The sequence below is a fragment of the Mesoplodon bidens genome (genome assembly GCF_964165515.1).
Source record: "Mesoplodon bidens genome assembly, chromosome: 13".
Lineage (NCBI taxonomy): Eukaryota > Metazoa > Chordata > Mammalia > Artiodactyla > Ziphiidae > Mesoplodon > Mesoplodon bidens.
In genome coordinates this window covers 87328653-87351878 of record NC_138169.1, presented here as the reverse complement: position 1 = coordinate 87351878, position 23226 = coordinate 87328653, and the positions used below count along the sequence as shown (strand labels likewise).

The window sequence follows — 23226 nt, the reverse complement described above, 5'->3', positions numbered from 1 at the left end:
GCCACAGGCTGCAGAACCTGGACCACGAGGCATGTGGCCGCGATGGTTTTCTGCAAGATCATTATTCCTGTTAATATTACTTTTACGTGTACAAAGCATACCTGGCATATTTTCAACAAGGCCAGCAATTTCTCTTTCAAAGAGACAAATGGACAATGAATTCAGTGAATGAATCAAAAAAACTGGGGAAAAAACAAACAAACAAACAAAAACCCAGGTCCGACAATGATCTGAGTAACAGGCTGTACAGTATCTCAGCCATGAAGGGGCTACTCCAGTCAGACTCACACGAGCTCTACCGGACGCTGGATGCCAGAATCCCGTGAATCTGCCGGTTCAGGATTCCATTCCGAGTTCCAAACAAAGTCTTTCCTCTCTATTTTCTGATATCAAAAACCGTCAGTTCTCGACTACTCTTACTGAGGAGGGGGGAACAAAAACGTACTGACAAGCAGCAAAGGAGAGAACACGCCCTGTCACAACCTCCACCACAGGGTGACTGGACAGTGGTGCCATGGGTTCACGGGGTCCCCTCTGCCACCCCGAAGGAGAGCAAGTGTGCCCTCTGTCGTGACTGGTGGAGCCTTGTTTTCTGTTGATTTGCCTGGGTGTTTTCACAACTCTTGCTACGGCGACCTTTTATTTTTAATGTCAGTGTATGTGGCATTTTAGGAATCCCCAAGACTTCACACAATGGGATCCAACGACTGGAGCTGCTGCCTGCTTGCAGGCAGGTTCACAGTACACGCCATCTGTGAGATAAAACCCCAACTCTGCAATGACAGACCTACCCGTCCTTACGCTGCCACCTGAAAGTCACGCACACTCGCCCCTGGCGTAAGCGTGGCACGTGTCCCTCAGCAGAACCCTGGACAAGCAGTGGCCAAAGCAACGCTCCACTGACAGAAATGACCCGGCTAAAAACAGCTGACCCTCTTCCCAGAAATTACAGCACTGGCCTCTGAGCCTGTAAACTGTACTCCCAACACCACCACTAAAGCACACTGTGAAGGCCAGGCGTCTTGCAGAGAGGCGTCATTCACCATGCTCTGGGCAAGCTGTGGCCACACCCCATTTCTCTTGGCAGGAGAGCAGCAGCGCACGCTCTGAGCATCTCCACCCCCATGAACTCCCCAGTTCCTGAATGCGTGTGAAGCACAGAGCTTCCTCCATAAAATGCAGCCAAGTATAACTGGATATATAATTGGCAAGAGTCCCCTCACTGACACCGCCAATCTCATATTCCCTAGATGGTCTCGAGAAGCACTTAAACTCCTCGCTACACGATCAACAGCGCCAAAATCGAGGGGAGTCAATTCTGTCAAGTGTGCTTCGGCATCCAGAGGGATAAAACCAAAACACTATTTCTCAGAGTTACCTTATTCTAACAGTTGGGAGTTCTGTTTGGTAGGTAAGACCTGGACAGAGACATCTAGGTTAAAATACGGCTCAAAGGTAAACATTCTAGGGCAGAAGGCTAATATTCTTTCCTGGTAAGCCTGGTAACTCTTGTTCTCAAAGTCTCCTAGGAGGTGGTCGTGGTCACCTTGTCCAGGCTTTCCGTTACAATACAGAATTCTGTGGCTTCACAGAAGCACCACTGAATAAGCTCCAGAAACAGTCAGAAATGAGTCTCTGTAAGGGCTCTTTGGGTCACCTCCATTTACAGATGAGGCAGCCCTCTAAGCAAGCAAAAATCTAAGTTAGGGCTTCCCTGGTGGCGCAGTGGTTGAGAGTCCGCCTGCCGATGCAGGGGACACGGGTTCGTGCCCCAGTCTAGGAGGATCCCACATGCCGCGGAGCGGCTGGGCCCGTGAGCCATGGCCGCTGAGCCTGCGCATCCAGAGCCTGTGCTCCGCAACGGGAGAGGCCACAACAGTAAGAGGCCCACATACCGAAAAAAAAAAAAAAAAAAAAAATCTAAGTTAGCTTTAATGATGGATTTATGTGTTAGCTAAAACATATTTTCTTTCTGTCAACAACCTACAATAATTACCATTCAGATAACACTAATGATATGCCTAGAGGTCACAGAGTTGACCAAGATTTTTTTTGAAACCTTCATTACCTCATTATAGTAGACACTGTCTATCTAGCATTTTATCTACCACTGATTATCAGTTTTAAGAGAGTTTAGAAAGCATTTAGGCCAACACTGACTACTTCAACACTACATTAAAAATAAAAATGATGTGCTTTAGTCTATGGTTCTCAATAGGTCATTAAACACTGATACAGAAGTTTCTTTAGCTCATACACCTCCCGCTAGAAGTAATAATAAAGGAAACAAAGACAACTATTTTCTTCAAAACGCTCCCCACCATCATCTGGGAATTATAAGGATTGTTAAAAAGTGACCATCAGAATTATACCTACCTATGGGTTTTCATGTGCTTTTTGCAATTTAGTGAGGTCTTAAATGTTTTCTGGCAATAGGGACACATATAGGGCCGAAGGTCGTTATGGATGCCCATATGTCGCCGTAAGCTACCTCCAGTAGTGAAAGCTCCATTACATATCAGACACTTGAAAGATTTAAGTCCAGTGTGCGTTCGGACGTGTGCTTTGAGCACTCCTGCGGAAACAAAGCCTCTTCCACACTGAGAACATTTAAAAGGCTTTTCACCTGTATGTGATCTAAAAAGAATAAAAACGGTAATGAATAAGCGTCTTACGCTGTCACACTGCTTTCTAATTTAGAACGCACCCTGGTAACTATCTCACTTGGCCACCCCTTTTCTGAGCTCAGCAGCAGAGAGACTCGGCTCTCACGTCCCCACAACGGGACCTGAGACTCAGCGCCCAGGCGGCGCATCTGAAGTCCCGGGGCTCGCACACAGCCAACACAAAACCAGACCCCGCACCCGCTTCTACGTTCTGTGCTCTTCCCGTGACCCCTCACGGCCTCGTGTGAGCAGGTTTCTATCAATACTTCCTTCTCACTGTTGCTAGCACCAAGAATTAACCTGATGAATACACCCGAGGAACTGTGAAAGAGCATAATCCTAATGAAACAAATACTTCTCTGACATGTCCCAGAGATCGCAAATACTGAGATATAATAGGAGCGTAAATAAAATTCAGTGGCGGTTTGTGGGTAAAACATTTTGGTCAAGACACTGAAGAATGAAAACATCAATTATCAGTAAATATTCTGGGGTCAAAAGTGACATTTTAAATAACAAAAGCTAACACTACCATTCTTAGTATTTCCACAAGTCACCAGATCACTAAATCACTGTAACTGTAAAGTTCCATCTCTGAATCTACATTACCTTACCTGATGTGTTGTTTAAGATGGCAAGATTTTTTATAGGCACGATGACAGTAAAAACACTTGTACGGTCTATCTGCTTCATTTACAAAATTATTATTAAAATAACTTTGAAAAAGCTGGTTTCTTGGAATGGGCTGGATAAGACCTAGAAACCAAAAGAAAATCAGAAATAATTCACTGTCAGTGCTACTAAGAAATGTCAAAAGGCCTCTGCTTTACCCAGAAGATAAAAATCCTGAGGAGCTAGATTCCAGTGTTGCGACTAATGGCTATTTTAGTTGTGTTAGGAACTCGCTATTTAAAGAACACCTATCAGGAAACACTTACGGAGTTAAAGTTAATGTAAGATAGATATTCTTTCGACATAAGGAACATTTATATCGTCCCAACTACTTCTCCTCATTCTAGAGCCAATTTTTCATGGATTTCTACATTTAACTTTCTATATGAGCATCTGTTGGCATGCAATTTATATAACTACATCAACATTTAGGTTAATCAGAGTTTTTAAGTCCCTTATTTGTTCAGTATGAAGACTGTACCCTAGGTACTAGAACAAACTCAAGACAGAAATGATTCCAACGTGATCTTTTGTTCTAAGAAAGTCAGGGTTTTCATAGAAATTTTGTTAAAAGAAAATCTGTAAACAGCAAAATCACAACCTTAAATATTTCAGGCCTTGCATACTTTCAGTGAATAAAGAATGCCCTTAGGTTGACCGTGTAATACGTAAGTCTTGATCAAGCAATTGAATTCTTTACGGAATTCAGGACAAACATATATTCGAGCACTCTGCATTGCTTAACGTTTACCTGGAACAACAAGAGGACGACATACGCTATCAGGTCTACCTGGGCATTCTACGACGCAGCTGTCAGCCAGGACTCTGGACTGGCCACACTCCCTGCTCCCTCAGCTGTGCCATGCACTTCCATGCAATGATTACCCACAGGCACCTCCTAACACACTGCTGTCCAGACTGTCCCTAACAGTGCCGGTTACAGCTCAATCCTCTCCCCTAAAACCTGCTTGTTCCTCCCAACTCTCCTAGCTGTACGTAAGGAACCCCATCCACCTAGTCACACGGGGGCCAGGGATTTCAGACTCCTGGAGCCGCTCGTTAAGTTTGCCATTTGCCAGTCCTGGAGATCCCACTTTCCAGTGTTCTTAAACTTGTTTCCTCGTTTCTATTTCCACTGCCATTTCCACTGCTATTTCTATTTTGCTTCGCTCGCATGTGAGACGTAACTGAACGGACCCGCACTTCCCGATGCTGCATGAGAGCTCATTTATTTTTCAAAGAGAATTCAGAACCTCCCTTGTGGGACTTCCCTGGCGATCCAGTGGTTAAGACTCTGCCCTCCCAAGGCAGGGGGCACAGGTTTGATCCCGGTTGGGGAGCTAAGATCCCACATGCTGTGTGACACGACCAAAAAATAATTTAAAAAAATAACAGAACCTCCCTTGTGATTGATGTGTGTACAATCCACAGGGCACACACTCGAAGAGCTGCCAAACCTTCTCCCATTTCACAAGGATTCAGGACTGGGGAGCTGCGTGGGGACCACACAAAGCCCTGCCCTCCGGGCAGCTTCAGCATCGCTCTACCCTTCACGGTCTCGCCCTTTATCCCAACAACTCCTCTCTCGCGCTCAAGAAGAGAAAACTTCAGTCCTTCAGTCCACCCCACCACCTTCCCCAGGACACATGCGCTAAGTCTGCTGCAGACAGGCTGACACGCCTGGCGCTCGGAGGCAAGCTGGCCGTACAAGGGACGATTCCCGAACCCAGATGCACGTTCACTCTTCTGCGTGGCTATGTGTCAGACACGCACCTAGACCAGCCTCCTGAACGTTCTGCTCTGCCTTCTCGTGTCACCAGCAGAAGAATGTCCCTGGCACGGTGCGCCGGGACCCGAATGGCAATTTGCTCAACCACCTCCCGTGGTCTGCCACCGAGAACGGGGCCACTGCGACCACCTGGCTCGGCCTCCTGGCACCGGTCCCTACCTCCCTCCACACCCACCGCCAGCTCCTACCCAGGCAGCTTCATGCTGTGATTCTTAACGAGCCTCACTTTCCCACCTCCACACGCTGACTCATTTCTGTCCCAGCACTTGTCACTGCTGGTTCTCTTTTCTCTTTCCCCACTCCCTGGGCTAAGCTTCTGGAGCCTGGGGCTGCCCCATGGTCATAGATATAGCCCTGAGCCAAAGAGCACCGGCCAAGTAGGACACGTAGATATGATCGAATACATTAATGATCCTGTTCTCAGTGTTTACAAAATCAGAGAAAGAAAGGAAGAAAAGAAGCACGCACAAATCCCAACCAAGATTGTTGATTCACGGTCTGACGGTCAACCTTTACTGGACATCTACTTTCAGGGAATCATGTTAGATTCTATGAAGAGAACAGAAAACTCAAGTGAGTATTTTCCAAACTGGCAGCCAAAAAGGGTGGCTCCTCTGGTCACTGCGAAGCTTGTGAAACTGTGAACCTCAAATGCTCTGCAAGGAAGGTCCACAGGCAACACATAATAGCAACTGTTAGGCACAGTTCCCCAGTATCTTATGCAAACAGGTTCAGTAACTATTAGCATAAAGTACCACCTAATTACAACTGTAAGCGCCAAGTAATATCAGATAAGCCATTTTATTGTTCATTGCTGAACTTAACGGAATGAGTGATTTCTAAGAAAACACCAATAAAAAAATTTAAAACTGTCCTCCCACAATTAAAATGGACGGTACAAATATACAAACGTGAGACATTAATTTTATAGACTTCATCAGACAAGATACACATTAAAAAGCAACACAGGAAAGTGAAATAATTTTAAGCAATTAGTTATATAAATTATTTATATAAATTGTATAAATTCGTGAAAGTAGGTAAAGTAAATAAAATTCACAAGGTAATTTTTAAAAAGTAAAAAGCCCTCCTATAGTTGTCTTCTATCTGTCTCATAGGGAAAAAAATAAGATATTCACAAATAAGGAAACAAAGTATTGCTTTTGCCATTTCCCACATCAAAAAAAAAAAAAAAAAAAAAAGCCGTACTGAGTGCTGGGGGCAGGGCTGTGCAGGGGTTCACTGCCTCCCAGTCAGACCTGAGGTCAGTTAGCAAAGCGGGGCTCCAGGTGAGCGCCTCCCTAGCCTGCAGTGCAGACACAAAGCTCGTCAGACGGCAGAGCCGGGCTGCGCCCCTAAGGCTCCAGGCTGCACCCGATTCAGCACCTTCAGAGAGCTCGCCACCCGTCTGCTGTGGCAGGCCCTGACTTCCAGCCTGCACTGAAGCAGCCTGACGCCAGAATCTACCGGGAGACTTCAGACTGGCTGTCTGCGCCAGGCCTTGAAGCTGTGAGCCCTGTAAGGCCCACAGACATCCCTCCTCTCCAAGTCACCCCCATTCTGGTGCAGGGTCCCCCCTCCAGCCCCACTGTTCTCCCAGCTCTTTCTCCTGTGGCTTCGGGAACCTACGTTCCACAGCAAACAAGTTCTCCATCATCAACAGGTCCCGTAAACAGAATGTTCAGTTGCTCCTTTCTTTTCCACAACAGTAGGTCTGTGGCCGAGCGGCAGGCCTGGACGCTCCGGCCCCTGAGGCCCCCTCCGAGCCTGAGGAGCTCGAGCCTCCTGTCCCGGCCCAGCACTGCCTCCCAGCCTGTCTTCGCTTCCTCCCCAGCCCCACCTGCCCTCCACGAACCGAATCCCTTTACCCGGTCCCCTGCCAACATGCTCTTGTGCAAGTCCTCTGGCCCTTTCTCAAATAATTCACAAGATCATAAAAACAAAAGCAAAAGAACGTGCCCAGTAACACCCCTCAGAGACAACCACAATGAACAGTTTAGTATCCACTCTAGCAGAAGAGTTTGTAATGCAAAAACGTAAGTGGGATCAACCATACACACCGTTCTGGAACTACCTGTTCATACTTCATACATATACTTAACTCTCCAAGTCACTACATATGACATCATCCCCATCACCCTTTGGATGCTGGCAAGGAATTCCACTGTGCCAGTGTACCCAGTTCCCTTAATGCACTTCTGGCGGACATTCTGCTTGTTTCTAACTGTACACTACTGCAGGGCTGCAATAAACAATCCAGTATATACAACTGTTACCTTAGTTTCTCCCCGCTAGACACAGAATTACAGTTTCTGGGCAGCATCCAGGCATATTTATTTTTAAACAGAACCCCAGATAATTCTGAGATCTTTGGGGGTGAGGGGAGGGGTCCCACCTTGAGCTCCTCAGAAAGTGAAATAACAGGCTTCATTTTTCCGATGCTTTATTTTTCACATCTAATAATTTTACAAAGTTCTGTTAAAAAGCTAGGCTAAGGGGCTTCCCTGGTGGCACAGTGGTTGAGAGTCCACCTGCTGATGCAGGGGACACGGGTTCATGCCCCGGTCCGGGAAGATCCCACATGCCGCGGAGCGGCTGGGCCCGTGAGCCATGGCCGCTGAGCCTGCGCGTCCGGAGCCTGTGCTCCACAAGGGGAGAGGCCACAGCAGTGAGAGGCTCGCGTACCGCAAAAAAAAAAAAAAAAAAAGCTAGGCTAATTATATGGTCCTAATCTTTGAAGAAAAAAATTAAAGGTGAATTAAACATACATAAAACTCTGGAGGTCTTGGCTACATTATGTCATTTCTACTAGACCATCAGTCCCTTTATATATATATATGTATTTTATTTTAAGGAAACTACTAATCTTAAAGAAAGGCATGGATAAATTTCAGCTAATACGCCTCAAAAACAAACTAGAAATGTCCTTAAAACTTCCTAAAATTCCTTCTATACTAACAGAAGAAAAAGTTTTATGTTGTTATGGTGCTTGGGGGAAAATACAACTTAGTCTTACAAGAGCTACCATAAATCACAAAAGAACAAAATGATGACAAACATAACACATATATCACACATAACATTTAAAATAAATCTGGTATACTAGGTTAGACAAATATGTGAAAGAAAAAGCAAGATAAATGCACTAATATCAATATGATTAAAACATGAATATAAACTTGGAAGATCAATCATTACAGTGCTGAGGTTTAAAATAATAGATAACTAGGGACTTCCCTGGTGGTGCAGTGGTCAAGGCTCTGTGCTCCCAATGCAGTGGGCCCGGGCTTCGATCCCTGGTCAGGGAACTAGATCCTGCATGCCGCAACTAAGAGTTAGCATGCCGCAACTAAGGAGCTGGCGAGCTGCAACTAAGGAGCCCATGAGCCACAGCTAAGGAGCCCACCTGCTGCAACTAAAACCCGGTGCAACCAAATAAGTAAGTAAATAATTAACTAATTAATTAATTAATTAAAAACAAAACAAAAGCCCACTTTTAATTTAAAATAAATAAATTTAAAAGATAATAGGTAACCAAAGCCTGGCTCACTTCGAAGAAAATATTTTTCAAACATCTATGCTCCACAAAAATGGTGGGAGCATACACCATTACACACACTCACACATACGCACAGTCATATATAGAAAACACAGTGATTTCTTTTTAAAAAAATAGATATGTCATATACACATGTGATTTGAAAATCCAGAAGCAGCTACAGATCAAAATATTACAATCACCCTGACTCCAATACTTCCCCAGTCTGCACACTGTTTTATTTAAACTTAGTTCTTGAATTTAGAAGAGAAAGCATTTAGAGTACAGTACACCGCATGTCTAGTGAAAACAGCCCCACGTGCAATGAACTACGCGGTATCTGTGGTCAGTAAAGACAACTGGTGCTCGATGCCAAGATCCAGTGGCTATCTGGGCCCCTGGCAGCTCCTCCACACTCCTGCGCTGGGGGTGCAAGGTGACGGGTGTGGGAGGAAGTAAGCTTTACTGACCACACCCTGATCCAGAAGTCTGAAGACCCAGGTTCTAGTTTTACCATGAGCTCTGGTTGTAGAACCTAAAAGCAATGTTAGAACCCTCTCTAGGGCCCACTTTTTACATCTGTGAAAATGAAGAGTGAGGAATGTAGGCAAGTTTGGGAAAGACTATTTTTAAGTTCCCACACAGCTCTGGAAGTTTTTAGAATTACACAACTATATGGGACTATTCCATCCAACAATGCTCCCTTAATATGCAGAGATTAAGTTACTTGCTGTAGTAATTTTTGATGCATTCTAATACTTTCCTAAGTGACAGTAATTAGTGTAAAAGGTATTGAGCTTCAAGTAACTAGACTGGACTGGAGCATCTCATCTCCCAGTTAAGTCAAATAATTGTAACTCATCTATGCTAAACCCTCTCTGGCGTGTTTTTATCAAGATCTGTCCCCCAAACATAATTACAGTCACACTGTTTCGACACAGCCCCCAAGGAGCTCAGCTTCTGAGAGAAGAGACAGACACAAATACAAATAACGACGAAGTGTAAAATAAATATTGAAATATTTTACATTTACAATGTGAAGCCAGCTCTATGAATCACTTCCCCCATGTGTCCCACTCAGCCTAGAACAAAGGAGAATTCTGCTTCCACTAATTTAGTCTAAGATACAGGTGTCTGTGAAGCTAAAAGCACAATGTTCTCCATTTTAACCTTGGAAAAAGTTTGGAGAATCAGGGCTCCAGTTCAACTCAACTGAGGATTTGTAAACTTAATGGCAAGAAACCCACAGGTGTGTAACCTGAGTCATGGCAACCTGAAAAAACTGGTAATCTGAGGGTTACCCTCAAGCATGAAGGATAATTCTAGGGCTGCTAAGTAAGTTTTTAGTCTGTCCTGACTTTTAGAGATTTTTTTGCATTTCAAGAATAACACAAATCACTGAGAACCTAGAGACTACAGTGAAGATTAAATACACATTAAGTGAAATTGGTCTGTTGTTTTGTGAGCTGCCACAACTGCACAAGGACATCAGAGTGTTCTAACCTACCATGGGAGTTCCGATCAGTGTCTATACCCTAAACAATTAAACACCCTAAGAATTACAGTTCCTAGGAAGCTTAGTAGAAATCATACGTAAAATCATTGCAGGCTGGTATTTGGGGAGTATGCTCTTAAACTTGTTGTCTTTCGGGGGTTTTCCATTTCTTCTAGAGTCAGTTCTGATAAGCACGTTATTCTAGAAAAAATCCATTTCATCTAAATTTTCAAGTGTATTAGCAAAATGTTGTAGAGCATCTGCAAACAAGTTTTATCTCATCTGTACCTGTGCTTATAGTTTGACTCTCCTTCCTAATATTCCAGTTATTTTCTTGGTCTTTAGTTTCCTAGAGACGTGTCAAGCTATCTATTCTACTGTTAACTTTTTAAAAATTGTAAAATTATGTTCACTAGAATTTTGTCTTCTATCTTAAATTATTATACTTATTACTTTTTGCTACTTGCTTTTTTATTTTTCTACCTTTTTGAGTTATATATTTTATTTATTTTTGTTCTTATTTTTTAGTAAGAAATACTTCTTAAAAGCTGTTATCAGTCTTTCTGATAATAGCTTTGGTCCATCAAACTGTTTATAAAAATGTTCCCATTTCGGGCTTCCCTGGTGGCGCAGTGGTTGAGAGTCCGCCTGCCGATGCAGGGGACGCGAGTTCGTGCCCCGGTCCGGGAAGATCCCACATGCCGCGGAGCGGCTGGGCCCGTGAGCCATGGCCGCTGGGCCTGCGTGTCCGGAGCCTGTGCTCCGCAACGGGAGAGGCCACAACAGTGAGAGGCCTGCGTACCACAAAAAAAAGTTCCCATTTCTAGGATGTAATTGCAGTTTCGAGTCTTACTTTTCCATATAATGAAACTTTAGATAGCTACTTTCTATTAATTTATGTTTTCATTGAACAGTAATCAAAGACTGTATCCTTCACAGTACCTATTTTTGAAAACCTGAAATTTCTCTATACCCTAGAATGTGATCAACTTCTATTTCATGCATATTTAAAAGAGTGTGTACTTTGGAGTACAAGGCTTTAAAGCCGTTCACTCACCCTTTTTATATGTGTGCTTCAAATCCTCCTCAGTCTCACTGTGTTTACACCAGTCTAACTGAGGGTCTCTCACTATGGTTCAGAATTTGAATATTTCTCCTTTCTTTTGTTTCTGGTTTGTATGTTTTGATGCTATGCTCTTAGATACATAAAAGCTCATGACTATTGATCACCTTATTAGTGGACTATAGCTGACATTAGTCTACAGTATCTCTCTTTTTTTACCATTTAAGCTTTATTTATATTAAATTATGTTTTGTTTGATATTAATTTTGTTCACAGACTAGATTATCTTGCCTAAGACGATGAAATACAGAAGAACTGCATAAAAACGTAAATTCCTGCACAGAACTTAATGAGTTTCCTTTAATCTTGTTTTAGGACCTACAAAAATCATTTTTCTGAAGATTCTCATAAACAGTGGGTTTTTTTTAGTTCTAACAAAATCAAAATTTACCTTGATCATAACAACACCAAGCCTAAAAAGAGCTTAAAAGCTGGCAGATTTACCTTTTAATCCAAAGGTTAAAGCAGCCCAGATAATGATCTGTTACACAGCATGCAGGGCTTCTAAGACATAAATGACACAGCATATTGTGTGCCCCACTCAGGACACCCATCCACCCCACATGTCCACTGAGGTACAGTCTTCCTTAGTGAGGACTCACATATAAATATCTTCACTTACACAGCACTTCCCTCTTACCGAGAACATAATCTGAGCAGCAGTTGAGCCAGAACTAGGATCTTAATTTAATTGTGAAACTTGCTGGCCCATAAAGCAAAACAGTGCTTAACAACAACTCCACTGGTACCACACATACAACTATCTAACTACGCAAACCATAATGTTCATACACCCTTTGCAAAGTACCAAGGGAGGACAATCTTACCTACGTCTGTTATGAGGATCGGCTCCTGCAAAGGAATATCGGGGACTGGAACGTTCGCCTTGCCAACACGAACTTTTGCAGGTTTACGCTGGTGCCTCATCTTTCTTAACTCCGTGTGTTTAAAGTGAGAAGCAATGTGAGTCTTCCTGTGGCCTGAGGTTCGAAATTTCTTGTCACAGTGAGGACAAGCAAAAGGTCTGACTCCTGGTAAAAAATAAAACAGACTGTAGAATTATTCCAAAGAAATACATCTCAGTTAATGCCAACATAAAATTCTAGTATTTTAATACTGATTTGAATTCTCAATTTGTTGTTTCACGCCATACGTTTATAATTTCATGGACATTATCAATTGACAGTTATTCTCCCTTGTTTGCATACAGTGCACGTTACAGATGTTAAGGCATGTAATAAGAGCATTTTAAGTAAAAAAAAAAAAAAAGGGCATTTACTGTTTTCAGGAGAAAGCCTAAAATTGTAAAACGGACGTTCAAACAACTAGTAGTCCTTAAGACGCTAACGTGAGTAGTGAGTAAGGCTGCTCTCCTCTCTCACATCATCCTGTCTGTAACTGGAATAACGACGGGGCCCCAGGCTTGCTGCGGGGATTCTATACACTTGTGATTGAATAGCACTTAGCAATGCCCAGCATTTGGTAAACGAGCAGTAAATGGTGGTGGTTTGATTGTAAATAATAATGTCACTGCTGATGATGATGACAGTAATAACATCCTCTTAACAATCCTCTGCTATGACTTCCCTTTTCTGAAGGAAACTTCCTTTTCTTACAGTTTTATTGGCAAATGAAAATGCAGATTCCAAAGAAAGGCATATATCAAAACAGTCTCATTTCAGCTTTTTCAAATACTCATTCACATGCTCAGCTCAGCCCAGGAACCTCAAAGGGTTAGGAGAAGTTACTGCTAATGGGTACAGGGTTTCTTTTGGGGGTGATAAAAATGTTCGAAAATTAGATAGTGGCATCGGTTGCACAACTCTGAACTGCACACTTTAAAAGAGTGAATTTTATGATTTGTGAATTATATTTCAATAAAACTGCTATGAACAGAACTGGAGCCTGAATATGAAAGTTCTTGTGCCTTAATACTGATGACAAAATATCTGAAAGGCAGAGTGGGTACTGATAGTAAGGTCTCAGCACAGACACTCCCAGCCTGAAGTGTGCCAGCTAAAACCCAGAGGCCCCACGGGGGCGATGCCGGCCTCCTCCTCGGGAAGGCCCTCCTGGGCTGCATCTGAATCCCGTCCCCCACAGCAGTCTCCCCTCCTCACTCCCTGCACTCCTGCCCTCACTCGTTCGTGGTACAGTTTAATGCGCCCTCTTTAGGCCATCGGCTCCATGAGGACCAAGGCCACGTGGACTTTGTTGAACAGCGTGCACCGTGTGCCCAGCCCACAGAAGGTCACTGTCACACTCATTAAAATAAAGAGCAACCAGTGTTCCACACGCTCAGCCACCACCGCAGACCCCGCTGTGAACCCCCTGCAGCGGGAGGGCCCCCGTACCTGTGTGCAGGCGAATGTGCACCTTGAGGCTTCCCGAGGTGGAGAAGCTCTTCATGCAGCACTGGCACTTGAACGCCTTAATGCCCGTGTGCGTTTTGACATGGGCCGTCAGTGTGCTCTTCACGGCAAAGGCCCTGAAGCACTGTGGGCACTTGAAGGGCTTCTCGTGGGTGTGGATGCGGATGTGGCGCACCAGGTCGCTGGGCTTGCGGAACTCCTTGGTGCAGTAGGGACACACGTGCCATCGCACACCGTTCTCCTCGCGGATCGACCCTGGAGGAAGATTACAAGAAGAATGGTCCAGCTTGGCCTCGAAACCGCATTACACCAATTATTAATGTCTTTCTAGGCTTAGATTTAGACAGCACACCATACCTATAAAAAGCTATACACCTTTTTCCACAGCAGAGGATATATGATCAACTGTGGGAAAAGATGAAATTTCCATAATAACTGTAATGACTGAGGACTATGATTGAATCTTGCAGAAAATCCTAACAGTCCCATATGAACACAAATCATAGCCTAAGAGAGATAAGAACGCTAACTAGACAGGTACTATGATATAAATCAAGAATTAGCAGGGCAGACTTAGTCTGCTATAAGTGTAAGTAACAGTAGGTGTGATCAAATGACTCCAAAATTAACTCAGAGAACATGAAAAGAAGGAATGAAGTTACAATAAGTATTGTCTGAGCTGATCTGTTATCACTAATAAAAAAATGCAAGGGCTTCCCTGGTGGCGCAGTGGTTGAGAGTTTGCCTGACAATGCAGGGGACACGGGTTCGTGTCCCAGTCCGGGAAGATCCCACATGCCGCGGAGCGGCTGGGCCCGTGAGCCATGGCCGCTGAGCCTGCGCGTCCAGAGCCTGTGCTCCACAAAGGGAGAGGCCACGACAGTGAGAGGCCCGCATACCGCAAAAAAAAAAAAAAAAAAATGCAAATAAAAATAATGAGGAAATGGTAAATTCTTATGCTATAGAAAGGAACTGATAAATAGTTAAAACAAAGAAACAGCATATTTGATCATGAATGAGTTCAGGATTTATGATCAAATATAGAAGATTCTTTTGCAACGCTAAATATTGCGTTTGGCCAAAAAGTGCCTTTGGTTTTTAAGTAAAAATAAAAGATGCATTTTTCATTTTCACCAAGAACTGTATTGAACAATGTATTCACCCTTTTGTTCCACTACCTTCCGCCATTTTTCAGGTAACTTCATAATTCCATCTTCCCAAAACTTCTTATCGTTTTGAGCAAAGAACTGTTGCAGGTGCCTTTTACAATCTTCCAGGGAATTAAAAATTATTCCATTAAGAGAATTTTGTAAAGACCAAAATAAATGGAAACCTGAAGGTGCAAGGTCTGGTGAATATGGCAGATGAATCAGAACTTCCCAGCCAAGTTGTGACAGTTTTTGCCTGGTCATCAAAGGAACATGCGGTCTTGCGTTATCCTGATGGAAGATTATGCATTCTCTGTTGACTAGTTCTGGATGCTTTTCGTCGAGTGCTGCTTTCAGTTGGTCTAAATGGGAGCAGTACTTGTTGGAACTGTTTGGTTTTCCGGAAGGAGCTCATAATAGAGGCCTCCCTTCCAATCCCACCATATACACATCACCTTCCTTGGATGAAGACCGGCCTTTGGTGTGGTTGGCGGTGGTTCATTTTGCTTGCCCCGCGATCTCTTCCGTTCCACATTATCGTACAGTATCCACTTTTCATCGCCCATCACAATTTGTTTTAAAAACGGAACGTTTTCTCTTCATTACGTTTAAGTAGAGAATTGCATGTGGAAGTACGGTCAAGGTTTTCTTTTCGCTTAACTCATGTAGAACCCAAACATCAAAGCGATTAACATAGCCAAGCTGGTGCAAATGATTTTCAGCGCTTGATTTGGATATCTGGAGTGTGTTGGCTATCTCCAGCATGGTATAACGTTGACTGCTCTCAATTAATGTCTCGATTTGATCACTATCAACTTCAAGTGGTCTACCCGACCGTGGAGCATCATCCAGCGAGAAATCTCCAGCATGAACCTTCACAGACCACTTTTCACACGTTTGATCAGCCACAGCACCTTCTCCATACACTGCACAAACCTTTTTTTGCGTTTCGGTTGCGTTTTTACCTTTCTTGAAATAATAAAGCGTAACATGCTGAAAATGTTGCTTTTTTTTCTTCTCTTCAATATTAAAATGGCTACACAAAAATTCACCAGTTTTGGTTAAGTCTTTTTTTAAACGCATGCTGATAGGACAGCCGTCATACAATCTAACAAAATTGTTTCGAATGAAGTTAAAGACAACTAAGTACTACTAGAGCCATCATACGGAAAAAACCAAACGGGGTTTCCCTGGTGGCACGGTGGTTGAGAGTCTGCCTGCCGATGCAGGGGACACGGGTTTGTGCCCCGGTCCGGGAGGATCCCACATGCCGCAGAGTGGCTAGGCCCATGAGCCGTGGCCGCTGAGCCTGTGTGTCCGGAGCCTGTGCTCCGCAACAGGAAAGGCCACGGCGGTGGGAGGCCCGCGTACCGCAAAAACAAAAACAAAAACGAAAACAAAAAAAACGAATCTTTTGGCCAACCCCATACTGTTATTCAACCTTGATCCAGGTTTGAAGCTATTCCTCTCAGAAGAAAAATTGCAAGTGGAATTTACGGAAATATAATTAGTAAAATAATACCTAAATTGGCAAATTTCTAATCTGGCAGAATCAGCTTTTTAAACTTCAATTAGATGTATTAGCCAGAAATTAAACAGACACCTACAATAAGGAATCCACTTGAAATCAAAGAGATTTGGGCCATGCTGATGAAATTCATCAGAAAAATTTTTACTCTTTATTTAACTGTGTCTTTACAGACATAGTTTTATTAGGGAAAAGAAAAGCTCTTTGTTTCCTTCTCTTTGTTATCAGTAAATACAAGGACTTCTCCTTATGTGCCAGTGAATCTGCAAGGAGAGAAAATGTATTTTCCTGAATATAACACTCTTTATGGGACTAATTAACATAGAGAAAGAGGTTAGGTAAAAGAATGAAAAGTAATATTTTTCTAATAACGAGAACAAAGAGAAGAACATACACACACCACGGCAGGTGGGGGGGAAAGAGTAGAAAAAAAAGGAAATGGTTTTTAAAGTGAAAGAAAGATATTTATTTTAGGTGATATTGCTTATACTAAGGAAGTCTAAAACTTAAGATTGCTTAAAACGAATAGGTATTAGAAGAAGTGCAATAATTACCTAAAGGTCTTATCACGACAAATCAGAAAAACAACGTACAAGAAGATAAGACAGAAGCATAATATGTCAGCTAAAATCTGGAAATCATCTCCCCAAATCAGACTTCTTTTCCAAACAAAAATGAAAATATGTCTTTAATTACATAAGATGACATAAAACTGTCACCAGGTTCTAATTATTTCTGGGAATGAACTGGAAGAGAGATACAAACTGGCAGCTGAAGCTGAAGCTTCAAACCTGAAGCTATCTACAAATCTGGCCTGTATATATTTTGTTTGGCCCAGGCAGTGTTAGAAAAAGAAAACTGAATCCAGATTTCTGACCCTTTGACAAACTGAATGATCTGGAAAACCAGTTCTGCATTCCCACATGGCAATCTTTCTTGGTGCTGGGCAATAGCTTTTCTCTTCAAACACATTAATAAATTTTGAAAGAAAAAACATGCATAGTCATCTTCAAGACGAAAAGGCATATACTAAAATTCAATGTCTACTTTTAAGTTTTAAAAAACTACCTAAAAACAGGAGGAGGTGAATAAAACATATCAATACAACATTTGACTTGACAGGAAAATACTAAAAGCAATCCTATTAAGGTGAGGAAAGAGTCCACTATCACACTGCCATTAATTTATGTTTGAGAGATACTAGCCAACGTAACTAGTTAAGATAAAGAAATGCACAGTAATAACTATAAAGGAAAAGGTAAAATCATTGTTTACAAATGATATGATTATACACCTAAAAAACTAAAACTCAGAAAGAGGCCCACATTTTAATACGTGAAAATCAACATCCTTCATACCTACCAACAAAATCCAGAAGAAGATTTTAAAATAGTACTAAAATATGGAAAAAAAAAAGATCTGAGTAAATGGAAATGCATACCCTATTCTTTTTTCTTAAGTTATTTTTTTTACTGAATGAAAGATTCCTTAAGTTCTATAGTGCTTTACAATTTTCAAAAGTTTCACACACATGATTTAATATAATCCCCTATTAACCCTATTCTTTGGTATAAGGACAAAAAATTTATAAAGGCATCAATTCTCTCTGATTAAATCACTTATATACAAATACCAATAGGAATTCTTTTAGAACTAGTTTTGGAAGCTTAGCAGTCGCTTTTGAAGTACATATGAAAAAATAAATATGTGAAAACAGTAAAAAATACACTTTAAAGAAAAGTGTAGTGAGAGAGGACTAGGTATCCTAGTTATAAAACACACGATAAAGCTAAAGCCATTTGGTATCACAACACATGAATAAAAAGACAGATTACTGGAATCAAGTCCAGAAAAGACCCATACAGTTTTAAGAGTGTAATATATGATAAAGGCAGCATTGCTTTCCAGTGGGGAAAATGTGACTTATTCAAAAATGGTGTCTAGGCAGCTGGGTGCCCATCTGGAAACAAAAAATAAAACTGAGTCAAAGATTTGGTTTAAAATATTAGCGTAAACAGATAGTAACTGTACATATCATGGTGATCATTTTGTAATGATGTATAAAAAAACGAAAGTATAAGCGTTAGATAAAAGAGGCACTTTTTCCATAATGTCAGTGTTGAATTCTAAGTATTACACGAGTCCAGAAGTCATAAAACACTGACAAATTTGGCTACATAAAAACATTTCTCCCCCTTCTGCTATACAAAAAGAAAATACCTCTCCCCTTTAACTCAAAAGCCAAACAAATTAGAAAAGAATACGTGCCATAAATACAGCTCAAAAAATACTACTAGGTAAAGGAAAAACGAATGCAGCAGAACATTTAGCACTTGGAGGATCTAGATGAAGGCAAAAGGCAATTCTCTGTATTTACTGTTCCTGCAATATTTCTGGTAAGCCTGCAATTATTTCAAAATCAGTACTTTAAAACAATCTTTACAGAACTTACCCTCTGAAAGCTCTGACACTTCCAGAAATGTACCCTACAGCTATACACGTATCCATGACAGTATTATTGGTACTGGCAAATACCTAAATATTATTTACCCATAAAAGGGAATACTATTCAGGCATCTTGTAAAAGAAGCTATCAGGTGGGAAAAAGTGAACCAGAAAATAATACATACAGTATGCCATACATCCTGCTAAAAAACAACAATATATAATATATAATAATATGCCTAAGCTTGTTTAAAAGACACAGAGGACCCCAGTGACGGCAGCTGCCTGAGGGCGGGGCGCGTGGAGGACCAAGATGAGCAGGGAGGGGACTCCCCGCTTTCCACTGTATCCCATCGTGTACCTTTTGAATTGTGGGGCATGAGCAAGTTTCACCTGCTTTTAAAATAACTTAAGGGCTTCCCTGGTGGCACAGTGGTTGAGAGTTTGCCTGCCGATGCAGGGGACACAGGTTCGTGCCCCGGTCCGGGAAGATCCCACATGCCGCGGAGCGGCTGGGCCTGTGAGCCATGGCCGCTGAGCCTGAGCGTCCGGAGCCTGTGCTCCGCAACGGGAGAGGCCACAACAGTGAGAGGTCCGCGTACCACAAAAAAATAAAAAATAACTTTAAAATGTACGTATTCATTACGCACTTGGTATGTGTCAGGCGCTATTCAGTTCTCTTCCATTTATTCTATCCCTTTTATCTACCCCTGTTACAGATGAGGAAGCTGACATTTTAAAGGTTAACTGACTTTATTAAAGCTTCATAATGATTTATACGTCACAAGTTTTATGATAAATATAAAAGCATTTGTTAAACGTTTAACTGATACACAAAATACCTCTTAAAATAACAAAGCAAATTCTACTAAAAATATTCACTCTCACAAAACTGAATAAATCAAATAGTGATAGCTACAGATGGCAGAGTTCAATTTGGAAATGTAATTAAGGCTAATTTTAAGCTGTTAAGAAAATGTTACGACTTACGAGACAAGAATAGTTTGCTCAGGGTCTTCTTAGGGTATCAGATGGTATCAACTACCCCTGAAGAGGTATTTTCAGAAACAATCGTTACATTAAACGTATACTGGTCCCTATAAAGTTTTAATCAAGAGGAATACCTTTATACAGAAACATGTCCCCATAATAATTTTCTCATCACAATATCAGAGAGATGGTTAAAACAAAAAAAGCTGACTCCAACCTGCAGTAAGGATCACATTTAATCTAAAATTTACTAGAACTCTATAAAGTTGCTAAGTGCTCTAAGTATTTCATTTATTCAAGTATTTCAAAAATTAATCTGCATAATCTTTACAAACTCGATGAACACAACACTCCACATTAAAACAATGTACAATAAGGTTAACTGCAGTTCCATTTTGAAATCTCCATCTAATAATGCTCAGTGCAAAAGAGAAAGCTGTTTCTAACACCTGAAGAAATGGGACGGCCCAGGATGAAGTCTCCCTTCCTCGTTACTTTCAGGAAGCCAGGTCTGGCCTTTCACTTGAAGACGTGTATGTTGCCTGCAGCCACATCAGAGCATGTTCATAGGCTCAGCATGACGACTAGCAGTTAACTCATACAAAATGTTTCGCAAGGACCATGGGTTTCCATCAGTTTATCAGGGGCACATAAAGGAGACGCTCAAGAATGCACAGCTAAACGTGTAACCTACAAGGCTGTCATATAGCTATTAAAAATATGTGGCAATGGCCTTTTATTTCCTTCTTGCCTCTCTAGATCCCAGGAAAACCCAGACAATAAACTGCTTAGATTCCATTGTCCTATTTTTCACTCGGGGAGGAGGGGCCAGATCAAAAGAAAAAGGAGAGTAGGGCCACAATGTTTTGTGGGTTGAGAAACGAGAATCTCAGAATCGCACGTTAACAATGAGAAAATACATTCTCATAAAGAAGTGTTAACAGAGATGACAGGGTTACTCCATGCTCTCCAGAAAGAAAGCACTTGCTCCCAAGACACCTGGGAGGGGCAGAGTAGTTACATTCACTGAGAAAATATTCTCAAAGGAATGCTTCTCCCAGAAGGCAGGAATCTATTTTTTTCAAGAAAGATGCATTAATGCGTGCTCCAGTGCAATGAGCCATACTGAGCACCGTGGGGTATTCGGAAATGAAGGGAATGTCTTCTAGCTGTCCACAAGTGACGTGAGGGACCGCGGGGGTCCCAAACATTCTAGTCTGCAGGACTGAGAGGGGGGAGACCTGTGCTCCTACAGCGAGGCGCCATGATCTGGCCTCAAATGACCACCAGAGTCTGCACAGAGAACAGGAGAGGAGGAGGAGGAAGAAGACATTCATGATGCAGAAAAGCCTGGGGAAACCCGTGCCATTCAGAAGACGTGAGAATGTTGAGAGAAGTGCAGGAATCCAAGTTTACCATAACGGAAGCTTGCATCCAGGTGACCCGGGAGGGAAGACAGACATGCACGCTGGGGCAGGCTGCGGAGGGCTTGTGGGCCGAGAAACGGAGCAGGTGCCGGAGCAGGTGCAGCAGGAAAGGGCCGAGGGTTTCGAGCAGAGGGGCTTTAGAAGCACCAGGCGGCGGCACTGGGGGACAAAGGGGCAGAGACTGGCGGGAAGGGCTGGAGGGAAGGAGGGGCCTGACAGCGGTGGAGGGACGAGCCAGGAGGGGCCCTAATCACAGGGATGTCGGTAAGTTTAACGAAGTTTACGATGAACAAATGCTATTAGGTAGACGCTATCAGAGCCTTCAACAAACATAGCACCTTCAGTAGGGAAAAGGAGGGCGTGTTTCTTAAAAAGCAGCAATAGGCCACCCAAAGTGTCTAAACCTTAAAGCATACTAAAATTACCAGGTAGGAACGGCGATTTCTTCTTTATAATCTTCTTTTCTTTTTTATCCAACTTCTCTGGGCTCTCCTGTTCTTCTTCTCGCTCTGCGGCCGTAGGGTCAGCTGGCTCCCTTGAAACGCTGGGAGCGTCTGGAGTCTGGCCCTGAGTGGCCGCGGCCTTGGCGTGGCTGGGGTCGCTGGGATGCGCTGCAACTGGAATTGAAGACAGCCCACTGTTTTCTAAGGCTTGCTGAGACAGAACAGAACTAGGAGGTTAGGAGGCACGATGCCCACACCTGCCCACCAAAGTCAATTACAAAGACGCGACCAAGTTTGACCTACGGAACTCTGACTCCACCCCACTGGGCGTTAAGAGCTACGTCGCCAAGCAGTCATCTCTGAGCGAAACGCCCAGCCCTTGGAGGCTGAAACATCCCTCCTGATATAACATCTCACCTCCACCCAAAATCTGGTGTGGCAAGCATTTACAGTTCTAAATTCAAGGGCACTGAAATTAATTCACTTGCCTTTTAGAAATTTTCTCTCAGACAACTCTAGCTGTCTGTAACACGTTTAGGAATCACTGGCTGAAACTACAGCGGGGTCACCCTCACAACGTCAGCACTCATAACAACCTGAGATTCTTCACACCCCGGCCAACTTGTCACCACAAAGGTAGAGGGGAGAGGTGAGTGTTCACGTCAGCAAGTAAACAGAGGGAGAGGAGAGAGAAGGCTGTCTCTGCCTGGGAATGAAGGCGGTGGCTATGGAGCTGGGCTGGGAAGACTCAGAAGAGCCCTCTGCCCTCCACGCGCTCCAGTGCCACACGAGCAGGGACGCTCACACACTGTCAAGACAGGCAGTGCTATCTCCAAGGAGCGCGGCGGGAAAGGATGAAATATTCCTTACCCTCTGTCAACAAGGATAGATAAAAGGAAGTTCTGAAAAGCCTACACTTTTCAAGAAAATTCACTTACAGAGAAAAAATGATCGAGTTTTAAACTTTTTATCTATCGAGTAATAAATCATTTCAAATACTGCACTGTCCATAAGTAATCAAACAAGCATATTTTGTTTCAATATATTTTTTTCAATTACGACACATTTTGAATGAAGATCCCTTTCCTTTGACAAGACCTGAATATTTCGTTTTCAGTGATGATACCCAGTCCCTGACAAACACAGACAGGAGCAGGTAAGTGTGTCTCACCTGCAGGATATCCTGGCTGACCCCCACCGTGATGCTCAGCTGCTGGCCAGCCTGCGGCGGCTGGCTGGACCCTGCCGGCCCCGGCTCTGACAGCTCCAGCAGCTGCTGGATGACATCGGCCACCGCCTGGGAACTCTGCTGACTCGGAGCAGACGTGACCTGGGCTTCCGCCTGCTGAAGAGGTAAAGTCTGAAACAGCGTGGCCTGAAACACAGCAACGTTTCGTTAAAAATATAAACAATTACGTTAATTTGTACACCAATTTTTTTAAAAAAGGAAATAAACAGGCATGTCTCCCTTATGAGCATTAAAATCCCAAAATTAGTGCCCTAAACATGAATTTTTTAACAGCTTTATTGGAGTATAATTGCTTTACAACGGTGTGTTAGTTTCTGCTTTATAACAAAGTGAGTCAGCTA

General features: G+C 42.8%; 1 protein-coding gene across 5 annotated transcripts in view; it reads right to left on the bottom strand.

Moving 5' to 3' along the window:
• Positions 1 to 23226, bottom strand: part of ZNF236 (zinc finger protein 236) — a 93908-nt gene that overhangs the window by 38707 nt on the left and 31975 nt on the right. For all 5 annotated transcript variants that reach the window (XM_081252751.1, XM_081252753.1, XM_081252752.1 and 2 more), the window contains exons 8-13: positions 22808 to 23011; positions 21619 to 21847; positions 13638 to 13910; positions 12111 to 12314; positions 3281 to 3422; positions 2377 to 2637 (exon numbers count right to left, since the gene is read on the bottom strand). In XM_081252751.1, the coding sequence (XP_081108877.1) occupies positions 2377 to 2637; positions 3281 to 3422; positions 12111 to 12314; positions 13638 to 13910; positions 21619 to 21847; positions 22808 to 23011 (1313 nt within the window). The remainder of the gene's footprint in view (positions 1 to 2376; positions 2638 to 3280; positions 3423 to 12110; positions 12315 to 13637; positions 13911 to 21618; positions 21848 to 22807; positions 23012 to 23226) is intronic.